The following is a 17,361-nucleotide window of genomic DNA, read 5'->3' on the forward strand; positions in this document are numbered from 1 at the left end:
TGACGTCACCAGGTAGGTCACCTAGGTAGGTGACAAACCACGCCCCTTGGAGACAAGGTACACTTGTAAACAAACTTGTCATTTCCAGGAACTTTTCTTGAGTTAAATACCTGAGAGCAGAAATATAAATTGTGTATCTTAGCACAGAAGCTTAAATGACATTTTAGGGTATATAATAAAAATATTTAAGCATTAATAATGGTAGATGTGCAATCCATTTTGACTTGGAAAGATTCTTTTAATTCATTTAGATTTTGTTTTGATGAACATTTGACTAATTTATCATTTTAACAGAAATAGTCATATGTTTAAATAATTATCCCATGTATTCATTCATTTCCCGTTCTGCTTACACTCAAAATGATCGCAGGGTTCCTGGAACCAATCCCGGTTAACAATAGCCTACATCCAAAATTGGTAGCCAGCCAATCACAGGCACAGAAACACAAAACTACCATTTCTGTTCACATTAATACCAATTTAGTGTTAAAATAGCCTATCTTGCATGTTTTTGGGGATATCCAAGGAAACCAAAGACATAGTTGACTAGTGGTTAACCTGTCTGGCTCTCAAATAAACTGTCATGGATCCAAACACCAGTTCTGTGATTCCTCCCACATTCCAAAAACTTCATTCCATGCATGTATAGGTGATGTAAGACTAAATTGTCCTTGGGTGTGAGTATTCCTATGAATGATTGTTTGTTCCATTGTACTGCAAACCACCATTCTAAACTGCCACAACCTCATTCATGACCTTAATAAGGACAAGACACAAAAGAAAATGGGAAAATTGTATTGTAAACTCAGATGCTGCATCTTACCTATGACTCAATAACTGCCATATTCTGTTCAATGTGTCATTTAACACTCAGGCAAGACAAAAATAAGGTGATATAGGCACTGTTTTCTGAGCTACTGAATGTGGATAAAGTACTAATAAGCATTGATATGCCTACAATTAATTGTCATAATGATCAGAGTGTATGTCGATCAAGGATGACACAAGTGAAGAGAGGTGCAAAGTGTGTCCAGAATCAGCAGAGAATGTTTAAACACTAACATAGCAGGGAGTAGACATCACACGTACTACCCCTAGTGAGTGTCTGAGAACTGAATCATGCTATCTATGTGTTAGTGTGTGAGTGAGTGAGACAGAAAGTGTGTCAACAAAACTACTAAACTAAAAAAAGCAGGTGTTATCTACCATAGACTCCACGTGCAAACAAAGCTGAGATAAGTCTTTGCTTAACTCACACGGTGCACTTTCTTGTTTTTTTCATTTTTATCTTTAATCATCTCGATCATTCCGGCTCGCATCTGCTGATTTAGTTCAACAAAGAGAAAGATGTTCACTCATTCATTGCAATATGAGTGATAGACTAACTTAATTTGGACATAGTTGAAATATCATTTCACACTAAAAATTAAAACCCAGAGAATTATTCGTATTTGAAGCTCCCACACAAACTTGCCTTCTACTAGCTCAGAAATGGGGAAAATACGGCCCCCGGGCCACATTTGGCTAGGGTTAGGGTTTGGCTAGTGTTAGGATTTGGCTAGGGTTAGGGTTTGGCTAGGGTTAGGGTTTGCCTAGGGTTAGGGTGTGCCTTGGGTTAGGCTTTTTAATCCGGCCGCCGACGTTATCCAAATAATGTTTTTTTTTTACACGTGCCAAACTTTTCTTGCTCACTGAATGAGATCTCTCAACTTTCAATCACAACTTTTTTTTGCTACTTTATAAGCAACAATTCTCACTGAAATACTGTCCAAACTTAATTATCGGACTAATGACACTATCCGAATTCAATTACATTCTCATCTATTCACTTCATTTATTCTAATCCAGTTCACAAAGAACAAAATGTCCTAGTTCCCTCCTTTATGCTTAAGTAGTGTGTGTGTGTGTGTGTGTGTGTTAATGCATGCATTTGTCATCAAGTGTCCTAGAAACCAAATGTGCTCTACAAGAGTTGTTTCGTGATGGAGCACATGAGTACAACCCCCGTATGTGGACGCCATAATGCGTCTCACATACTTCTGGGAAGGCTTTATTGACAGGGGAGGAAGGCAGCGGCGCCGTGGGCGGGTTGTAAACATTTCACATTGGACATGAGATCTGGTGGGACTGTGCAGCCTGTGTATGTGTGTATTTGTGTGTGTGTGTGTGTGTGTGTATGTGTGAACAACATGTGTGGGACATGTGTGGGCGTGTGTGTGTGAGAGTAACATTCCTATTCATCAAAGTCACTAACAAAACGCCCTCTGCTCCAGGAGAAAAATGAAGGATGTCCTACTCAGTTGGCCCACCGGCGCTTTTTTCCTATTGCCATTGGTTCTTCCTGATTTACGTTGACTGATTGAATAACTGAATGACTGACTAAGTGAGTGCCACTCCTTGTTTTGCTTTGCTGATGCCAGCAAACCTTGCCATACCTTTTCTTCTTTGACGGGAAATTCGATGAAACAAGCCACAGGTGAATCATGTAGAACACCTGAATGTGACGCCAACATTTTTGTTGTGTATTTGTTCATTTCTATAGAGAGGGAACGGAAAAGGTTATGATGACTTAAGTATTTATTTATTTATTTTTTTGCATTCAGTGAGAGTACAATAGCTTTAAATGGGGGTGGGACATTGCGTCTTTAAGACCCTTCAGAATTGTTATTGTATCAATAACACTGATAAATAGGGGTTCAGAGTTGACCAAATACATTTCAGTTGTAGTTTTTTTCCAATATTATTCCTTGTGAGCCATACTATGAATTTATAAGTCAAAATACATACATGTAAACCAGTGTCTTTTCAATTTTTTTAATAATTTCACCACTTTTAATGTGAAAAAAAGGAATATTTTTTAAGAGATTCTTATGCCAATCAATGAGGATGCAATCCAGAAGAGTCTACTGCAAAAAAATACGATTAAAGCAGTTCTAGGGGTAATATCTCTAGTTCTGTCACGAGCGGTTTCCATATTTTAGCTTACAGGTTAGCAAAGAGCCAGATCCACTCATCCAAAGAGCCACATGTGGCTCCAGAGCCATAGTTTCCCTACCCCTGGGCTAAAGTATAGGAAGATTCAGTTCTGTCACCAGCGATTTCTATATTTTAGATCACAGGTTAGCAAAGAGCCAGATCCACTTATCAAAAGAGCCAGATGCACTCATCCAAAGAGCCACATGTGGCTCCCATGCCATAGTTTCCCTACCCCTTGGGCTAAAGTATGGAAAGATATGGTTTCTAAATGAATACATGCACTTAATTGTGGACAGGACCCCCCTTTTCACAAGACAGGCAAAGGGAAAAAATAATGTAATGAGTCCATCTCGTCTGAAGAGCTGCTTGTCGGCTATCTCGACTCACAGCACAGATGAGCCATGACACATCCCAAACACGGCGGCAACTCGTCTGAGGAGTGCCAAAGCGAACGTGCCGTGACAAGGGGGGGGGTCCAAAAAAAGAATGTGTCACATCAGACCAGGACGTAGTCACAGTTTACAGTAACTGTGAGGTCGAACACCATTTTCTTCAATGTGAGTCACGACTAAACCAAATGAAGAAAAAAATATATTAAAAAAGCCAGCTCACAAGAACAGTGGAACAGAATAATAATTACCAAGTTGTTCCTAACCCCAAAAACGCTCCCAACTGGAAGTAAAATGGACTTAACCATTGTATAATAAAACTTCAAAGAAGGTTAAACCACAAAAACTAAAAAAAAATCTATAAAAAGGCAAATTTGTGAACTATGATTCATGAATATTTAGGCGTGCATCTGACTCATAGAATGAGCATTCATTTGCTTTTTGACTTTGTTATGAGGAGTTAACATTCATTAATAATGACAAACTTTAATTATTTGGCTTCCATTGATGATAATAGACTAAATTAAAGTCAGTTAAAGCCCAAATAAATATTTGACAGCATTACTTGAGTGTAGTAACACACAGTGAGGCATCATCACCCATTTTTGCAAGAATACCATGTTCTCTTATGGCTTTTCCTATCACATTTGTAACAAGAAGATTCGACACAGTTACTCCATATTTTGCAAACCATTTGTCACTGGTGTGTCACTTAATATGTGTCAATGTGCTTGTATGAATCATTTTGGAAGTACTTGAAAAATTGGACATTCTAAGTAGAAGTAGAGGAACTTGAGCAAAATAGTGGTTAAAAGTGAAGTAATCTTGTTTAACTCATTGATTTAAAAGTTGAATTCATTCATTCTGTGATGTTTTATCAGGAAGATGAGTCATGAACTGCCCCAAAAAATTGCCATTTCATAATTGTCTACATGCATACTTCTACATAATTACGGGCTGTACTTTTGCCAACCCTGCAGACATACAGGAGACCATATTGTGTGTGTGTACTTATGTGTGTGTGTGTTTGTGTACAGTAAACAATGATGAACACCAGATGAAGGCATTTCCTTTGTTGCTGCAAGAAGAAAATTTTAGGAATTGCCAAAAATCGCCCTCTTTTTCCAACCTCCTCCACCCACACAGTTGAAAAAACACACATTCACAATCCCTGCCCACTAATCCTCCTCCAACGGGATAGCCTAAGCTTGCGGCTAATTCCATTTTGGCCAAACCTCCCTTTGTCTATTTTATAACTCTCATCACTTTTTACCTAATGAGTTTTTTCTTTCTCTAGAAATCCCAGCCCACCCTCCTTTTTTCTCTAAAGGTGTAACCACACCGACCCCCCACCTTCACTCAGCCTCCAGAAGGTCAGAATGTAGAGTTTCCACAACACAATTCCCTCCTACCCATCCAAACCCTTACATGAGAGGAGTGTAGGGGGGGTGCCCTTCTCCGTATTCCCAAAAATAGCTCCAATTGCTAACGTCATCCATTCCTTGCCCAGTTCCCTTTGCCCCCGCTGTTATTATGTTTGAGAGTGAACGAGAGGTCAGTGTACTCCAAGTGGAAAGTGGATGTTTTTAGGAAAAAATGACAGCAATAACAGCCAAAGCAAACTTGGATAAAATGCACCGTCACTTCCAAGAAGAGATTAGAGTGCAAATAGAATGCCAAGCACAGTTAAATATTTACTACGTATGGACAGAATAACATGCAACAAAAGTGAGTCATACATAGTGCTTTGCCTCCATAGCACTTGTGTTTAAAATTTAAATTTCATACATCTGTATTCTTATCCTAAATGGGGGTCAGCAGTAAAACGGGGTCGTCTGAGGTGACGTTGGATCGTAGGCTGGGGCTCAGTTCGGACTGGACGCTTGCCAGACTTTAGCCATATATGAGCAAAAAGGGATTTACAGCATTGTATAATTCAGGAAAACTGTCAAACTCAAGGTATTTTATGAATGAGCTTTCCAACATAAAAAAGAAGAAAATGATTGATGTGTTGTATTCAGTCGATAACTATATTCACCACAGTGCAATTCACTGTACAGTAAAAAAATCCTAATTCATTCTCTCCATTAAAATGCCATTTCAGTCTATTCCTTTTTATTATTATTATAATATGCATAACACCAATGTAGTTTGTACTATATATATATATATATATATATATATATATATATATATATATATATATATATATATATATATATATATATATATATATATATATATATATATATATATATATATATATATATATATATATATATATATATATATATATATATATATATATATATATATATATATATATATATATATATATATATATATATATTTATATATATATATAATGTATAATACTAACTTTCCTAAGTAACTTGCAATGTGCTTTCCTCAATATACAAAACACCAAGAAGAACCTTTAAAAATCTATTCATACAGTGAGCCACATAGTGCAACACCTACTGTAAATACATAATTATCTGCTCACAAAGAGCAGCCTCCTCTTGTAAACTTGCAATAAAAAAAACTGGGTTTCCCCACAGAGGATCCAGAAGACAATGGTCTCATGATAAAACTAAGATAGCTTGAAAATTTGACAAGTAAAACTTGAAATCATTCCAGTCCTAAGTATGCAAGAACAAATATGTAGAATGCCAGGGGAACAAGATGTTTTGTTAGATTAAAGGGTGCAAAATGTCCATGATTTCTTTGTGGAAAGAGCAAAATAATCTTTTAGAGCTATTTCAGAAAATACTGATTTTACGTCTATACTATGTTTCAGAACTGACAATATTGGTACTTCATTTAATTCTATACACAAGTGGCAAGAAGATAGAATTGCATGGCCTTGAAGATCATTCAATAAGCATTTTTTCTCTCTCTTAGTATTTTATAAATTATATATGGCTGCCTATTTTTGTTGGAGTTTCGATAGTTTTGATCTCTGAGCTTTTATATCATGTTTTTTAACCTTCAAGTCAAAAATGCAATCATTTGCAGTACAAGGCATGCAGTTAACTTATGAAATATTGCTAAAATAATGTAAAAATCAGTTAAAAAAACAAAATAAATAAATAAAATAACCAACAAAAAAAAAACATTCATTTATTTCCAAATTTATAAATAATCTCTTCCGGCAACAGAGTAAACTGCACATTAGTTCAGTTGATTTTGATCAAAAGGGTTGTAATTCTAATCTAATTATAACCAATTTTTGATATATTTATACCACTAGTTGAGTTAGAAGCCAAGCATGGCATGATGAATTGACCGTGATATCTCTTGCCCAATGACCTTTTCCTTTCACACCGCAGTGACATTCATTATGACCCCGTTTAAGGCACTACTTAGCAAATGTTAGCATGCAGAAATGCTGGGTGTGATATAAACATGCTGGCTTTTTTATCATTGAAAATGATGACCTAACATAGTTCCCAAAATGTAAGGGGTACCTCTGTATCAGACACTCTGACCTTTTCAGCGTCACACATGGGTTTTCTATTTGGAGTAATGGAACAATCCCACTTCTCAGGGCACTGAGCGCGTTATCTGTCAGCAGCGGCATTCAGAAGATGTTTTTCTCTCTCTGAACCCGAGCACCATGCACGAAATGTCATTAATAACACAGACGCCATTGTTTTATGTTATAAAACTTTTGTGCCTCAAGAGAGGCAAAAGGGTAAAGATGAATTCGGGGTGTAAGCATCTTAAATAGTGTTTCTCCAAATCTTTGCACCAAAAATACTGCTTTTTTTTATGAATACTGCACTTTTTTATTTGTCCGCAAAGGGCCGCAGTGGGTCCTGGTCTTTGTTTCAGCCGATCCAGTGTCAACCGTGACCGGACGTTTGGTCGCCGGCCTTTTGGTTGCCAGTATTTTGGTTCTTTTTGGTCGCCAGTCAAATGTACTTAGATATTAAACAGTATTACTTACATATTAAACAGTACTACTTACATATTAAACAGTACTTACATATTAAACAGTACTACTTACATATTAAACAGTACTACTTACATATTAAACAGTACTTACATATTAAACAGTACTTAGATATTAAAAAGTACGTATATATGCAACAGTACTTAGATATTAAACAGTGCTTAGATATTAAACAGTAATTAGATATTAAACAGTACTTAGATATTAAACAGTACTTAGATATTTAAACAGTACTTGGATATAAAACAGTACTTTGATATCAAACAATACTTAGATGTTAAAAAGTACTTAGATACTAAACAGTACTTACATATTAAAAAGTACTTAGATATGAAACAGTACTTAAATATTAAACAGTACTTAGATATTAAAAAGTACTTAGATATGAAACAGTACTTAGATATTAAACAGTACTTAGATATTAAACAGTACTTAGATATTAAACAGTACTTGGATATTAAACAGTACTTGGATATTAAACAGTACTTAGATATTAAACAGTACTTTGATATCAAACAGTACTTAGATGTTAAAAAGTACTTAGATACTAAACAGTACTTACATTTTAAAAAGTACTTAGATATGAAACAGTACTTAGATATTAAACAGTGCTTAGATATTAAACAGTACTTAGATATTAAACATTATTAAACATATTTCTCATTTGTAATGGAATGCCCATTGCCCAAAATATAGACATTAAAGTAACTGCTACAAATAAATCAAATTGAATGCCTTTATTGTCATTATACAAGTATAATGAGGACATTTCATGTAGTGTCACATATCCACCAACTGCCAATCTGGCGTCTTGGACGAGTCACGACCACATTGCAAGAAGTCTGGCGTGTCAAAATTCCGACTTAGTGTCCCGCAAAGTGTAACACATCCTACGTGTCCCTAATATTTATTGATGAATATTGCCCAATACTGTAACTTCTTGACAAGGGGTGTGGGTTTCTTGCTTGGGTTTTCTCACTCTCATTTTTTTTTCTTTCTGCGTGTGACACCTACTTGTGTTCCTCTATCCAACACGGACAAGATAAACAGTGAATCCCATTTTCCTGTCTTGTTTATAGTGACTGTGTTGATTTGAGCAGAGCAGAAAACCGTTACTACTATGATGCAAAGTGTCTCTGTCGCCATTACCGATTGACAGCTGCTTGTTCCGCCTCTTGACGACCTCCACTGTGCAATTTTCGTTGCAGTATGTGTGGCCTTATAGTGTGATCAGGGTTGGCCTCAAGCATAGGCAAAATAGGCAGTTGTATAGGGTGCCATGTAATGGAGGGGATACCAAATTTGCTTTATAGTCTTAACTGATCCACATTTTGGAATTTTGGCCTTAACGAGATGCAGAAAAAGATAATATTTCCCCATTTAAATGAAATGTTGTCTGGCTCATTCCAAAGTAGTCATCTAAATTGTATTGGAAAATCCCGAACTGAAAACAATTTATTAGATGCTTTTTGATTGACAAGTGGTTTTCATTTTAAGTCGATTTTCTTTCACACATTTTTAAATGGCGATTCAACATTCCTAATGACAATCACTCAACCTTTGCCTGTCAATATTGTGAACTGGGAGCATTTCATATTTATTTGCCTCACTTGAAAGTAGTATCATAAATTTGAGTTATATTAATCCATTGTAGAAGCATGTAGGCCTCACAGCTCTGGGGTTGAGGGTTTGATTCCAGGTCGGTCCTCACTGTTTTGAGTTTGCATGTTCTCCTTGGGCTTGTGTGGGTTTTCCCCAGGTACTCTGGTTGCCTCCCACATTCCAAAAACATACAGGGATAGGCTGGTTGAACACTCGAAAATCCCCCTAGAAATGAGTGTGAGCATGAGTGATTGTCCCTCTCCTTGTGCCTTGTGATTGGCTGGCTACCGATTGAATGTCCCCTGGCTAGTTAACATAGTTAGTTGGGGTAGGCTCTAGCACCCCCGTGACCTGCGGTTCAGAAAGATATCATGTTCATGACAGTTGCAAGGATTCTAATTATATTAACATGCACTTCTAAATTGTCAACCAATCAAATGTTAACAAATAATCAACTTTAAAAAAAATACATACATAAACTGCCATTTAACTCAGTTATGCAGGTACAGTATAGGCTTTTCATCATATTTTTATAGTTATTTTTTTGGAATAAATGCATTTATAATATGTAGAATCGTGAGATTTTATATTTTTTTGTAGATTTTATGCTCCAAGTTGTTTTTTTTTTTAACTCTTTGGCTATATTTGCCCAGGATATTTAGCTTGAAGTCTGCAAATTGTTGCACACTGGAAAGCAATAGGCCGAAACAGCATGACTGAAAAATGCACGCTTGGAACGACGATGACCTTTCACAGATCACGTCACCAGGCGCTGAAGGATTAGCTGGACTTTTGAAGGTCAAAGGGGAGCATATTAGCACCTGCCACTAGAAGGGAGGTAGGTGCATAAATAATGTCCATACAATGAGGTTTAAAAGTTAGAAGTATATATATCTTATAAAATAACCGAGCATAACCCAAAATGTTTTTAGTCATAGTCTCCCACACCACAAAACTCTTCTTTTTTTATCCTCATAACATTCCCGTGGTTATTATTATTAATGGAATCTGTTATACACTGGTAACAGTTTCCCTGAATAAGCTTTTGTTTAAATCAGTTAGGAATAATTTACTTAAGAATAAAAAAGTAATTAGAAACAACTGCAGGGCAAATTTAAGTTTCTTCATAACCGGGAATTAGATAAGTTTGTTGCCATTTGGGAAAGTTCAAATAAAAAAAATAAAAAAAACAGTTACCATAACACATATTTCCAGCAAATCAGGAGTTGTGCTGATTGTCTTTTTAAATACTTTAAAGTTGGCATGTCATGTTTGAAGCTTGTGAATGCAAAACACCCACAAAAAAAAGCCTGAAGCAGTATCTCGCGCTTAGTGTGCAATTACGACCTCAACAAACAACCGAGTGAACTTGTTTGTGTGTATTTGTGTGTGTTTGTGTGTATTTGTGTGCATTCTTGTCCAGACAGATCAACCTGGTGCTTTTTTTTAGTTGGCTACAACATCATCTATATTAGAAACAAGTAAGGTGAAAAGCCATGGTAGATACTATACGGTAGGGGTAGGGAACCTATGGCTCGGGAGCCACTTGTGGCTCTTTTGATAGGTGCTTATGGCTCTCCGCTAAATTGTGAGCTAATATGTAGAGTTGCTATAATCTTCCAGTTTTTAAATTAAACTTTTCTGCATCTATCCCATTGATTGGCATCAGGGTAACAATTTTGTTAACATAATTCTGAGACTTTTTCTACTTTAAAGGCAGTGAAATGACTAAAAATGCAAGAAAAGGTTTCCGGGCCCTGCTATACGGCCTTGTACTCTAAAGATTGGTGTAAATCCCACAAATGATTTAGACATTTAAAAAAAAAAATCCAATTATTTAGGTTTAGTGTTATATTTTCGGCCAAAATGCCACAAAAATTAACTGATCCTGTTAGTTAAAATGGGTTCCCACGCATTGCCCAACTTGACCTACAATGTTCTTTTTTTATGACTAGAAAATTATTTTTACTAATTTCCAAGGGTGCTTGGACGTTTGGTCGCCGGTCTTTTGGTCGCCGGTCAAATGGTGACAGAGAGTTTACTGTTGAAACCAGGTCTCAAAATTATATTGAAGAGAAAGAGTTTAATATCTAAGAGAAAGAGTTTAATATCCAAGTACTGTTTAATATCTAAGTACATTTGACCGGCGACCAAAAGGGACCAAAAGACCGGCGACCAAACGTCCGGTCACGATTTCAAAGTGACGTCCTCTCTTACTAAGTCACCGGTTTCCCACAATGTATGAGAACACCAGTAGAATAGTTAACATCACCTTTAGCCTATCTACAATTAAATTAGAAACTGGCATTTAAAATGAGAACATCTTCTTAATGTCCTGTCTAGCTAAATAAATAAAACCAAACCAATAAATCCATCAAATCCAGTAAATCCTATTTTATTCATCCATTCTTTCAACAGCTCATCATCAGTCGTATGACAGGTGTGCTAGGGTGTATCACAGCAGTCTTTGGCACTGACTGCACAGAAGTTAAAAGTGTTTATTGTCATAATAAACCATAATTTTAGAATCGTATGACAGTTGACAGAATGTCACGCTATCTCTACCACCCTATAACTCATCATTTCTATTTCCCATAACGTTGGAAATCCTTTTTTTTATTTCTGAATCACTAAAATTACAGTCTTAATAATAAAACAGCTCCAATTATAGGAGTTAAGAGTGAAATTGTCACATAAAAACCCACATGAGGACCGAAAAAAAGACATATAATGACTGGAATAGGACCATCGCTTTCGTCTTTTTGTATCAATACAGCACGTAGTAATCAAACGTCATTGTATGCTCAAAAATCAGTCTGCTTCCTTATTTGGGAAGACAGCAATGTCCCGTGCCAGGATTAACACCATTCATCTTGGGGTTGCCAGCTGTCAGCTCAGGTGGCCTTACTGAGCTCTGGCGGGTTCGCCGTGACGTCAACTCCGCCACTGACGCACAGGTGGGACATTTGGTGAGCACCGGACATGTAATACCATGACTTGGAGTGAACCTGTCTGCCAGCCTGAAGCTAAATATAATCAGGCACCCGCAGGGCCATGCTAAGACAAGCATCAGTATGTGTGTGTGGTTTGGCCTTCTCTTACCATAAACCACGACACTCCAATCTGGAAACCTCATCTTGCTGGCAGGATATTTGTATTTCTACACACGCACACACACACACACACACACACACACACACACACAAAGAAACGCAGTTATAATGTACAAGTTGGTTCCCGCCCTACTGGTGAACTCTTCTGAGGCCTAAAGCATGTTACACCTCAATTTGGAATGTCAAAAAAGTCCAATTACTTTTGTTAGTAGCTATGGGGAAATTCACATATTACATATTGTTCTCATACACATACGAACGAATGTGTTAAGTGGACACAATACTTTCCTGATGCAATCTGGGAGTTCATATTTGCACAATGACAACTCTTTATGTTCATTTTCATCAATGCAGACATACAGTAACAAACTTTATGTGCAAATTCTGCTTTATAGCTCCAAAAATGGCATTTTTTTCAGTTCCATTTCATTTTTTCTGGGGTTCCATAGAAACCAAATATGTTTTTTTTGCTACTTATGTGAATAATACCTACATTCCCACTTCTTAGGCTGCTTGCTGAGAGATAGCAGAATGACTGAATGTGTTACATTGTTGCGACTGTGAACAAGACAATATGCCGTCAATGATAACAGCTTTTGTTTGCCATGTAAATAAAAAAATGTATTTAAGACGTATGGTGGGTAATGTGATTGTGACCATAACTTTTCTATTTGTAGATTCACTACCTGGTTGGAACATGCTGTGTGGAGGCAAGTGTCTGACTGTGTTTGGCGGAGGGTTTGGGTGGGTGGGTGGGTTGTTTGTGTTCCACAGAAGGGTCTGCGGGAATGGAGCGATGGATGGCACATACAGTTAAGATGGCAGAGTGGTGGGAAGCTGGTGTCATGGCCTCCCTCCCACTGCCAGGCTGCACACAAGGAACTGACAGCTGACGTTGAAAGTCTGCAAGTAAGTCTCCCGACAAAAGGTCGCAACTCTAATCACTACCGACTCTCTGGACGCCGTCTTGTAACCACCACCGCCTAGGCCTCATTTAGCACCTGTATGTGCATTGGCTGTGCTTGCCTACATTCATTAACTAACTGTTTTTAGTGTACCGTATTTTCACGACTATAAGGCGCACTGTATTATAAGGCGCACTGTCTATTTTGGAGAAAATTTAAGACTTTTAAGTGCGCCTTATAGTCGTGAAAATACGTTAATTGCTATTGACTTTCAGGTATGAAGCACTTACTACACAGTCACCTCTAGAGCCAGCCATTGTTGATGTTTTGGATTTTTTTTGTATAAAATCTTGCAGTGGGGGAGAAGCTATATGATGGAAGATGTTGTAAACTAAGATGGCATCTGCATATTTAACAGTATTGTTTCAGTTCAGGCGTTTGTGTTTTTTTAATATCCGACAGTGGTGGTTTTTCGTTTTTGAATTTCTGTTTTTTTCCATATATAAGGCGCACTGGATTACAAGGCGCACTGTCTATTTTGGAGAAAATTTAAGACTTTTAAGTGCGCCTTATAGTCGTGAAAATACGGTATTTGTTTGTCAGGGGTGGTGGCAGTTTGTCAGTGCAGAAATACTAATTAGCCATTCCATACAGTTGGATACCTGGGTTCAAATCCAGGTCGGTCCACGTGTGTGGAGTTTGTATCTTTTCCCTCGGCCTCAGTGGATTTTCTCTGGGGACTCTGGTTTTCTTCCCCATTCGAAAGACAGAAGGCTTTCTTATCACGCATGATCATGTTAATGGCCCTCCAGTTATGACATTAACAACAACAAAAAGGTTTAAATAGAACATGTGAATGAATGAACTGGTGCTTTGAGTTATGTTATGAAAGAGGTGGTGGTCCCGGTTTGCCACAAAACGGACAATAGGTCTTTTTTCAACTTGATAATATCACCAATTTTGTTATTCGCAGCTGTGTATGATGACAATAAAGGCTTTTGATAAGAAAAGCCTGAGGTGTGGGGTCATCACTCATAACAAACAGATGTTATCACAACTATAATTGGTTGTAGTACTGCTTTATTTCCTTGAAGGCATATTTAAAGGTTAGTTAAATAATATTCAGATGATCTGACAGGGCACAGTGCTTGCATTCTTTTCACTAGCTGACATCTGCTGCCACCAAGAGGCAGGATGTGTTTAGAAAACACGCAGGTTAAAATTGAATGGAAATAAGCACGCAAAATTCACCATATAATTTGGAATAAATTTATTTCGTTTTTTTCGTCCACTGTACAAAGCAAACATGGAATCCACAGGACAGATGGAGATGCCACATGGATGTTCCATCAACAAAAAATAAGAGCTCAGATGACCTGAAAGTAAAAAGGGGAGAGCACAAATTAGAAAGGAGTACAAAATACAAATATATATACACATTGTGGTCTATCTCTATATAAATATATTTTTGAGTGTGACTCAAATATTTCAGTATTTTTCTACACAGACAAATTGGTGGATAAAGTCGAGTATTGAGCCGTACCGCAGGGGAGGTCTACTCCAACGCTTTGACGATGGCTTCATGGGCATCTATGCTTATTTGAACCTCTGCTCTCGCTGCCTCATCGGACGCTCCGGCCAGGTCAGCCTGGGCCTTCTCCAGACCGGCCCTGGCAGCCTGTAAAAGAGTGAAAATGGTGAGTTGATATCATTCAACAATTATCCAAAGAATTAAAAACAAAGGCACAATAGACTATCTATCTGAGTTGTGAAAAATTGGCACTTTTATTTTCAAAATGCAGTCCATTTGGATAAACTACACAATAAAATAAAGCAATAGATGGACTATTTAAGTGTGGCATATCTATATTATCAATGATGGAACTCCTATCCATCACACACAATGTGTGTTCATATACACACAAATACACTTACGACTAATCACCTTTAAAAAAGGGACAGAGTAGGATTAGTCAGAAGGTGAATTTTGACAGAAATCGGCTAGAGAAAAACCAGAAGTGCCGCATTTGCTCTGAAAGCTCCATTTGTCACAGTGGCGATTAGAAAGTAGAAATGCCAAACATGGCTGCAAGTTAAAGGTCTCCCAGTAGGGATTTGACACATCTGCTATAACTCAACAGTGAGTGACCTTTTCCTCCTTATTAGCAATGTTGGCCTCGTGTGCATTGTTGCTGTAGACTCAAAGAATCGGGTTGGTGTAGGAGGATGGAAAAAGAGTGAGGGGGTGTGGGGGGCTTATATTCAGTCTGTCAGAATTAAGTTAACAGTGATGGTGCCCAGGGTCAAAAACAAGACGGGGTTGGAATGATAGTGTAGCATTAACAAGCTTGACATTTAAACGGTCAAGTTTAACTGAGAAAACTAGCAGATGGGTCATCACCAACAAGTCAACGGTTCAAAATGGGAGGTAATTAGAAATCTTGCATGGGTTCACAGAATACTTTCTGCCACCAAAGGGCAAATCCCTACTGTGAAATGGGCCAGAATAAAGAGGTCATTATGAACGTCTCAACAACATAGCTGAGAACAGCCCATTTCTCAAATCTAATTAAAAACACAAAATCTATAAAAAGGAATTGACTTGCTCGTACCGAAACCTATATTTCCTGGGATTAAACACTTTCCTATTTTAGGTATGTTAAGCTTCATTATTATTTCTATATAACAAACAACTTTTTAAACAGCGAGTTTTAGTTACCTTATTGGGTAAATGTTGCTATTTGTAAATTTTTTTGGGGGGGAAAAATGAAAATTGTGTTTTTGCACACCCTGGCCTCTATTGTATATATTTTTTGATGATTTTTGTCAATTTATGTATCTATTATAACCATAAATTAGATCTTAGAACCTAATTGTTCATATAGATGGTGTGTTGAAAAAGACAATACACCAAGTAAGGGCATGTTTTTCCACAGATACACAGAATTACTGTATTTAATGTTTTTTTTTTTTACTTACAGTAACATCCAGCTGGTCGAGGGTCACAGCCTCCTCAGCTAGCAGCTGCACTGTAGAATCGGCATTGACTGTTATGGACCCACTGCTCACTACAGGACATATGAGAGGTGAAAACGCATTTATAAGCAATATAAAATACTATATGAATTGATTGTGTAGTTATATGCTATGGCCAATTTACCAAAGTATTTAGCTGCAGAGCCATCATCGTTGTAGACTGTGACAACGCCAGGTCGGAGCACTTGCAATGTGGGCACGTGGGCAGGCAGTATACCAAAAGCGCCAGTGAGTGTGGGTACATCCACCTGCTTTACACTTGCTGCATTGAAGAAAACCTGAAAATAAAACAAAGTTAATGAGTGACAAATTACAAATAATTCTTAAATAAACTTAAGTGATTCGAAAATGTGATATTGTTTACATTTATGGATAACAGGCCATTCATTTGGAGGAATGTACGTTTGTCATCTGTCCTTTAATCCCAGTTTAAGGGGTAAACTGAAATTTAGACTACTATATAAAAACTTTAGGTGTACCTAAAGAAGTGTCCAGCCAGATAAGTGAAGGTTAGGGAACTGTCATGACATATGCCAATAATATATTAGTAAACATAAGTTCAGATCATATTGCTTATGAACGCATGTAATTTAGTAGGACAATCAGGCCAGAATTTCTAGCTGATATGGGTATTTTTCTCTGCAGGTCAACCATAAATGAATGGCAGCAAAGTCTACCTAGCTCGATCAAGCTAACATGGCAAGAAAATTGTGCAATCGCAACAATTGGAAATGCACTTGAAAATGCATTGAAGTGTGTGGCTGCAAAATAGAAAAATTACAGACTATGTTAAATGTTTCTGACAATGTCTGATGAAGTATTTATTCGGATATTGAGCAAGCCGTTCGGCTAATGCATGCTAGGCCCAGCTAACCATGGGTACCTGTGTCGGGGAGGCGAAAGTGAAGGACATTTGCGGGGCACCAGAGGCAGCCTCGGCATAGCAGCGCGCTTGTCGCAGCACGGGGAGGGAACAGCGAAGAAATCTTGCAGCCATCATGTTGGAAATTTCCCGACTTTAATCACGAGTACGTGAGCCGCAGAGACCCTCAAATTCCAAGTCAGTGTGAGCTTGGTGGACAAGGACGTTGACAACCTACCCACAAGGCTTTGCGGCTTTGTAAATGCGTTATGGGTAACGTAGTCTTTAGGAAGTAGAGGAAGCTACCTCGTTAGCTAGCGAACTAGAAGGACAGACAGACCAATAGGAGGAAAGGACAATAGGAAGTGTATGCAATAAATTTACCACTAGATGGCGTCAAAACGCTGACATAAATCCAGTACGTACAGTGGTCTCACCAGTATACCGTGCAACTACTAGTAAATATATAGTACTATATATTTTTCTATGTGGGTCTAATTTGCGTTGGTAGATTTTAAAA

General features: G+C 37.5%; 1 protein-coding gene and 1 long non-coding RNA gene across 2 annotated transcripts in view; one reads left to right on the forward strand and one right to left on the reverse strand.

Moving 5' to 3' along the window:
- The window catches only part of LOC144196315 (uncharacterized), a 106,485-nt gene that overhangs the window by 75,119 nt on the left and 14,005 nt on the right, over window positions 1–17,361 (forward strand). The gene's annotated exons all lie outside the window — the stretch shown is intronic.
- On the reverse strand, window positions 14,199–17,122 carry atp5f1d (ATP synthase F1 subunit delta). Its single transcript, XM_077717441.1, has 5 exons — window positions 16,863–17,122; window positions 16,104–16,257; window positions 15,923–16,011; window positions 14,487–14,621; window positions 14,199–14,319 (listed from the first exon to the last, which is right to left on the reverse strand). The coding sequence occupies exons 1-4, from the start codon at window positions 16,977–16,979 to the stop codon at window positions 14,499–14,501; spliced, it is 483 nt and encodes a 160-aa protein (XP_077573567.1). The 5' UTR covers window positions 16,980–17,122; the 3' UTR covers window positions 14,199–14,319; window positions 14,487–14,498.

The sequence above is a fragment of the Stigmatopora nigra genome, chromosome 5 (assembly GCF_051989575.1).
Source record: "Stigmatopora nigra isolate UIUO_SnigA chromosome 5, RoL_Snig_1.1, whole genome shotgun sequence".
NCBI lineage: Eukaryota > Metazoa > Chordata > Actinopteri > Syngnathiformes > Syngnathidae > Stigmatopora > Stigmatopora nigra.